General features: G+C 43.7%; 1 protein-coding gene across 1 annotated transcript; it reads left to right on the plus strand.

Moving 5' to 3' along the window:
* The first annotated feature begins 1,485 nt into the window (after positions 1-1,485).
* Positions 1,486-2,903, plus strand: LOC123125140 (uncharacterized). Its single transcript, XM_044545670.1, has one exon. It carries the CDS (start codon positions 1,506-1,508, stop codon positions 2,163-2,165), a length of 660 nt encoding a protein of 219 aa, XP_044401605.1. The 5' UTR covers positions 1,486-1,505; the 3' UTR covers positions 2,166-2,903.
* The last annotated feature ends 4,057 nt before the right edge of the window (positions 2,904-6,960 follow it).

Genomic DNA, 6,960 nt, shown 5'->3' on the forward strand with positions numbered 1-6,960 from the left:
CGAGGTGTTGTTTTCCCATAGCCGTGCAGAAGGAGGGTTCTACTGTGCATGAGGAGAAGGCCACCCATATAAAGTTTCCATTGTCTATTATACTCACATTCTTTGCATTTTAATGCCTAAGTGTCTCGGATACATGTAGATTATTGATGGCTACAAATTAGTGCAGTTTTTTGCGAGGGTATGAATTAGTGCATTCAGAAAGGAAAAAAGTAATGAATTGCTATATTTCTGCTTATATTACATGTACTAAATTGAAATAGCATATATGTTTATTCGAGCCAATATGTCTCGTGATATCGGGTGAGCTAGCCCTGGTTCAAACTCTACTCGTATTTCAACCGAGCTGGAAAAGATGCTCCTGCTCAGTTTTGTTTATTGAGTGATTCCGAGTCGAAACGAAATACGAGTCAAGCTTGAGCGATTGACGTGTCTCAGGGTTTCTTCTTTTCACCGAACGAGATCATGCATCCATTTCATGAGGAGAGCATTTTTTTTCTCTGTCCCAATCGAGTCTTTTCCTTTCCTTCCAAGTTAAGCACACATTGACAAGCAATTTCTAAGTAGTAGACCGATTACCAAACCCAGAAACCCTTCGGGTTAAGAATCACGAAACCAGCCGACACATCCATGCAGGACTTCAACGGAAAATATCTTGCCGATACTTTAACATGGACTACTGCAAACACGATCCGCCGGTCTCCTCCTCTATTATTCCCACGAAAATCCTGCCAATGTTGGACTTGTGCACCAGCTTTTCATTTCTTCCAGGAAAGGAAGCACCTATGTCGTACCGCCGTTGCCGTCACAAGTTTGACACGATCGACGCCATGAGAAAAGATTGATGAAGCTCCCACCCATGCATGCATCCATCACGCCATTGGTTCCACGTTTGGATGGACGAGCAGAACCAGAAGAAGCTGCGGAGCAGACAATTAATTAACCTTGGCGTCTGCGATTTAACTAAGCGAGACGCACACGGGAATTCGGTATCGGCACTGCAAATTCTCCGGGTGCGCGTACTTTACAATCTGGCATGAAACACAAGGAAACTGCCAAGAGCAAAAGCAAGCCGTTTTGGTTCCCTTTGGGCATTCCGGCCAACCCATCATCGGCTACTACCGCTTAACTAAAAGAGATACTGGAAAGTTGAGATCGTAGAGAGCCAATCTAAACCTTGGGGCATGTGTCTTTTCTTGCCTAAGTGGAATACTTTCTCCATTTCATTCCCCATTCCTAGCTTTTCTTCCATCTTTAGCTTGCTTCCCATAGTGCTAACTCCACATGCCAAATTGTTTTCTATAGATCTTCCTTTTGTGCCTATGCTTGTTTTTCCAAGCTTGTGCTTACATATGCTTTGGGAGAGCTAGAAAAAAGTTTGATCGGGACATGAGCAAAGTTGTATGCATGCACTTGCATGCCAAGTTCCTCACTATAAATACAACCTTGGAGCCTCAGGAGAAGGCCCATTAATCTGAAACATCTTGCCTCATCTCAGTGGTCTGCTCATGCCATGCTTGAGCTACCACAGAACCCTACTTGTTGTCCTTGATAGGCAGTTTGGCCACCTCTCGGCATCGAAGATGAAGATTGGCAAGGGCACGGAGCTCCTGAAGAAGGTGGCTGAGACATGCAGGAACAAGACCAGCGTGGTGGCAGCCAGGCTCCTCGTCCTCGTGTCCCTCCGCCGCCGGATGGCCACTGTCGGCGCCTTCTCCCACAGTATCCATGCGCTTGTGGCTGCCGCTGACCGGGAGAATGGTGCCAGGGTGGACTGCAACAAGGCTCTCGTGGTGCGCACGGTCCAGAAGACGCCAGCGCTCCATGGTGGTGAGATTGTTGTTAATATCTCTCATCAACTCGCACTGTTTGATCAAGGGAATGATGGTGATGGTGGCTGCACTGATTGGACACTACACCCCATCTTCAATGACGATGAACACAACTGTTGTTACACCAATGATTGCGAGGTGGACGACGATGAAGATGACGGTGATGTGCTACTCGATGAGTGTGATGAAGACGTCGACGACCAACCGTCGGTCATGGATGTAATCCGGAATAACCGAGAGGCACAGGGTTTGGAGTTCAGCATTGACAACGAAATAGATCAGGCTGCTGACATGTTCATCACAAGGTTCCGGAAGCGGATGAATCAGAGCTTCTAGTGATCTTGTGAGCTCATATCTATCTGTTTGTATGACAAAGTCTGAAGCGTACGTATACCGAGCTATCAGTTGCTAATAGAGGTACGGTAGATGGTGGGTGTGAGCTAGACTTGTATACCGTATTCAGGTAGGGAGAAAAGGAGATGGACATAGGTTGTCTGCCGGAGAATAGACATTATTTTTAGTTAGCTGTACGTGCATGCTTATTTAGCAAGTGTGGATGATAGCACACCTAGCCAAGTGTGGATGATGGCACACCTAGGAAGGATCTTTCACTAGCTTGTTCAGTAGCATTGTTTCTAATATCTTGTACTACAAGATTGCTTCATATGTTCTCAACTTTGGTTGCATGCCATTGTTAAAATAGATTGCCATTTTTTGCAAATAAAGTTGATCTTTATCTCATGCTTGAATTTATAGGTGATGGAAGTGCACCCTATCTTAATAGGGTGAGCATTGATGATGCCACAAGGAGGGAAAATGTCAACCCCGACAATGAAGATGACATTCTGATGGGGAATGATTCAGCTCCAAGAGAGACAACTTGGAAAGGTCAATAGCATGATCTGCATTTTGTTAATTGTGTTTAATTTTTTTTGTATGGACATTATGATGCTTTTAGAGAGGAAAATTTTAAATAAAAAATGTATTAATTCTATTTAAAGTTAAAATTGTGCTAATTCTGTTTGTTATGCCTTGTTAGCTTTTACTTGATTTTGTTATGCATTAAGAGTAAAAAATGTGCCAGGTTCCTTTTTTCTGCCTTATTATCTTTTTACTTGATGTTATGATGCATTTAAAGTATGAATGTTGTTTATTCTGTTGTAAAAATTATGCTAATTCTTGTTACTGTCCTGGTTCATTCTTTTTATTCCTTACTCAACTTTTGAAAAACTTGAGTGGGTGCTAGTTACCACCGACTGGGAATTTAAATACCCACTAGCGTCAGTGCGGGCTCTGGAGAGAATTGAGGCCTTATCGGATCATGCTCCATTGCTTACTGATTTTGGTCAAGCCGCTCCCAGTATGAACCGCCATCAGTTCAAATTTGAACTGGGATGGCTCACTAGAGAGGGTTTTCATGAGTTGGTAAAAAAGGTGTGGCAGCGCCAAACTCGTGGTGACACACCAATTCAACGATGGAACAACCGTATTCGTGCGTTGCACCAATTCCTTCGCGGTTGGGCCAAACACACCGCAGGGATTTATAAAAAAGAGAAGTTGCGGCTCTCTACCTTAATTGACTCCTTAGATAATATCGCGGAGGTGAGGCTTCTTTCTGCCACGGAGATTGAGCAAAAAAGTCATCTCAATGAGCAGCTAGCCCGTCTCTTACGCGAGGAGGAAATTAAATGGTACCAATGGTGTAAGAGTGACTCGCTGGTACTTGGGGATGATAATACAAAATACTTTCAAATGTTAGCCAATGGCAGACATAGAAAGAAACGAATCTTCGCTCTTGATCAGGAGGAGGGTCGAATTGAGGGGGACGCCTCTCTAAACAACTTTATTACCAAGTACTACAAAGAGTTGTTTGGTCCATCTTTGAAAACTTCGCTTGAGATGGATGAGACTATTTGTCATGACATTCAACAAGTTTCCGCTGCGGAAAATGAATTCCTAACCTCTCCTTTCTCTGAGGAGGAAATTCGGACTGCGGTATTTCAAATGGAACATAACAAATCTCCAGGCCCGGATGGTTTTCCGGCGGAGTTCTATCAATATTTTTGGCATATGTTAAAATCTGACTTGGTTCAGTTGTTCAATGAACTGCATGCTCATAGACTCGACATTTCCCGTCTTAATTTTGGGGAAATTATTCTTTTACCCAAGACGAAAGATGCTAGTCAGATTCAACAATACAGACCGATTTGCTTATTAAATGTAAGTTTTAAAATCTTCACTAAAGTCGCGACTAACCGGCTGAACGGGGTGGCAGACCATGTAGTCAAACCAACCCAAACAGCTTTCATGCAAGGACGGAACATTTTGGACGGTGTTGCTGTCCTACATGAAACTGTCCATGAGCTTCATCATAAAAAGTTGAACGGTGTCATTTTTAAAATTGACTTCGAGAAAACTTATGATAAAGTGAAGTGGCCCTTTCTGTTACAAACATTACGTATGAAAGGGTTTTCCGATACTTGGTGCCGATGGGTTGAGAGCTTTGTGTCCGGAGGTAGCGTGGCCATTAAGGTAAATGATGATGTAGGCAACTATTTTCAGACAAGGAAGGGGCTCCGTCAAGGGGACCCCGCATCACCCATCTTGTTCAATATTGTGGCTGATATGCTAGCTACTCTCATTGAGAGGGCCAAGTCAGCTGGTCAAATCATCGGGGTCATTCCTCATTTAGTAGAAGGAGGCCTATCAATTTTACAGTACGCGGATGACACTATTTTGTTTTTGGACCACGACTTAGAAAAGGCTAGAAACCTCAAATTGCTGTTATGTGCTTTTGAGGATCTTTCTGGACTTAAGATTAATTTTCACAAGAGTGAAATCTTCTGCTTTGGCGAGGCCGCAGAAAACTCACAAGATTATGCTGAAATCTTTGGCTGTCAACTCGGACATTTTCCGATTCGCTATCTATGTATCCCTATTCATTATCGGCGACTGACAATCACTGAATGGAAGCATGTTGAAGAGAGACTGGAGAAACGGTTGGCTAACTGGAAGGCCAAACTAGTGTCCTATGGGGGCCGATTAGTTTTGATCAACTCGGTCCTTACCAATATGGTTCTTTACATGCTATCATTCTTTCATCTGCCAAAAGGAGTGCTCCAACGTCTTGATTACTTTAGATCAAGATTTTTTTGGCAGAGTGATAATGAAACCAAGAAATATCGTTTGGCTAGGTGGAATATATCATGTCGTCCTAAAAGCCAAGGGGGCCTTGGAATCGAGGATCTTGAGATCAAAAACATTGCATTGTTCAGCAAATGGGTATACAAATTACTCACTGAGAATGGTGTTTGGCAGGAAATCATTCGTAATAAATACGTGGGCTCCAAAGCAATTTCCCAAGTCTACTGGAAACCGGGCGATTCACATTTTTGGAGTGGGGTAATGAAACCTAAAGAATTCTTTTTCCAATTTGGAACGTTCTCGGTTAGGGACGGCTCCCAAATACGTTTCTGGGAAGACAACAGACTCCGGACCACCCCATTAAACGTGCAATACCCAAGCTTATATCGGATAGTTAGACATAAGTTTGTCACGATTAAGCAGGTGCTGGGCCATGAAAACCCAGATATTTCTTTTCGTAGAACCCTCAGTGGACCTTTTTTGGCAGCATGGGATGATTTGCTAACCCGATTGGGAGCCATCCAACTGTCGGCAGAACCGGATATCTTTAAATGGAAACTGCATCAGAGTGGGAAGTTTTTGGTCAAATCCATGTATGATGCATTGGTTCATAACGAGGTTCCAATTGACAATAGAAAATTGTGGAAGCTGAAGATTCCTCTAAAAGTGAAAATTTTCCTATGGTTTCTCAATAAAGGAGTTATCTTAACTAGGGACAATTTGGCACGACGAAACTGGCAAGGTTGCAAAAAATGTGTTTTCTGCCACCATGATGAGTCCATTAAGCACTTATTTTTTGATTGCAAGTTTGCTCGATCTGTATGGGCCATTGTTCAAATAGCTTCGAGTCTATATCCTCGACGTAGTGCACGAAATATGTTCGGCAATTGGTGGAGGGGTATAGATAAACAGTTTTCTAAACATTCTTGTGGGGGCGGCTGCCTTATGTTGGGCACTGTGGCTCACTAGGAATGACATTTTTTTTAACCCTAAATGCGTTTCATCTCCTATGCAGGTTATTCATATATGTTCGTGATGGCCCCGTATATGGTCTATCCTGCAGAGGCCGGAGGACGGAGATTTTTTTATGATGACTTCTACTTGGCTGGAGCGTTCGGTCAGGGAGATTTTTTACCCCCATGGATGACGGTGTGATCTTCGGTTAGGATCGGCCTCTCTATAGGCATTTTTATTTTTCTCTTGTTCTGGCTGGTTTGCCACTTTATTTTGGTTTACAGTTCTTCAAACTTTTGGCTGTGTGCATCTAACTATGCAGAGGCCGGGTGATTTTTGAAGCGGTTGTATCAACTCGATATTTCAATTTAATGAAAAGCCCTTTATCGGAAAAAAATACGTGCGCTCGTACGCACTCGCCCACGTTCCCCCGCGCCCCATGTCATACCTGGCTCGCGCTCGTACGCAGACGACGCGGCCACCAACGGCCTGGACGCGGTCATTCCTCCGGCTCCATCGCCAGCAGTTCAACGCACGCACGCACACTCCCTCGGTCACAAACACGACCCGGCTGCTACACCGGCCACTACCTAGTCCAAGTACACACACGCACTAACTACCTGCTAACTACGTGCTTGCACTAGCTAATTTGGCCGGTGCACTCGCGCGCCCTGGCCGCAACCGCGGCTTATTCGTCTAACAGTTAATACATGATAATAAGACAACAAAGAAAGAAATGCCTCAATATGTTGTTTTTATTTTCATGATTTTTTGGAGAAATTGCAACCAATAATTATATTACTTAAATATTGGTGGTGATATCTTAATATATGTTCTTTTCACTACTACACAAAAGCCTATTCGAGGCGGACCTGAATTAGCTTTCCGTGGTGATTTTTCTACCTGCCGCTCTTGGTGGTCTGAAATAGGTACCTTTTTTAGGTTGTGTGCCCAGGATCCACCTTGGACTGAGACCTCTCTGAGGCGCGTTTTTTTAGCATGCCCTATTGGAAAACGTGTTCATCCGTGATGC

This window comes from Triticum aestivum, chromosome 5D (genome assembly GCF_018294505.1).
Source record: "Triticum aestivum cultivar Chinese Spring chromosome 5D, IWGSC CS RefSeq v2.1, whole genome shotgun sequence".
Classification (NCBI taxonomy): domain Eukaryota; kingdom Viridiplantae; phylum Streptophyta; class Magnoliopsida; order Poales; family Poaceae; genus Triticum; species Triticum aestivum.

What these genes read in the sequence shown, in the direction of transcription:
- LOC123125140 (XM_044545670.1), top strand. Translation starts at nt 1,506, where the DNA reads ATGCCATGCTTGAGCTACCACAGAACCCTACTTGTTGTCCTTGATAGG.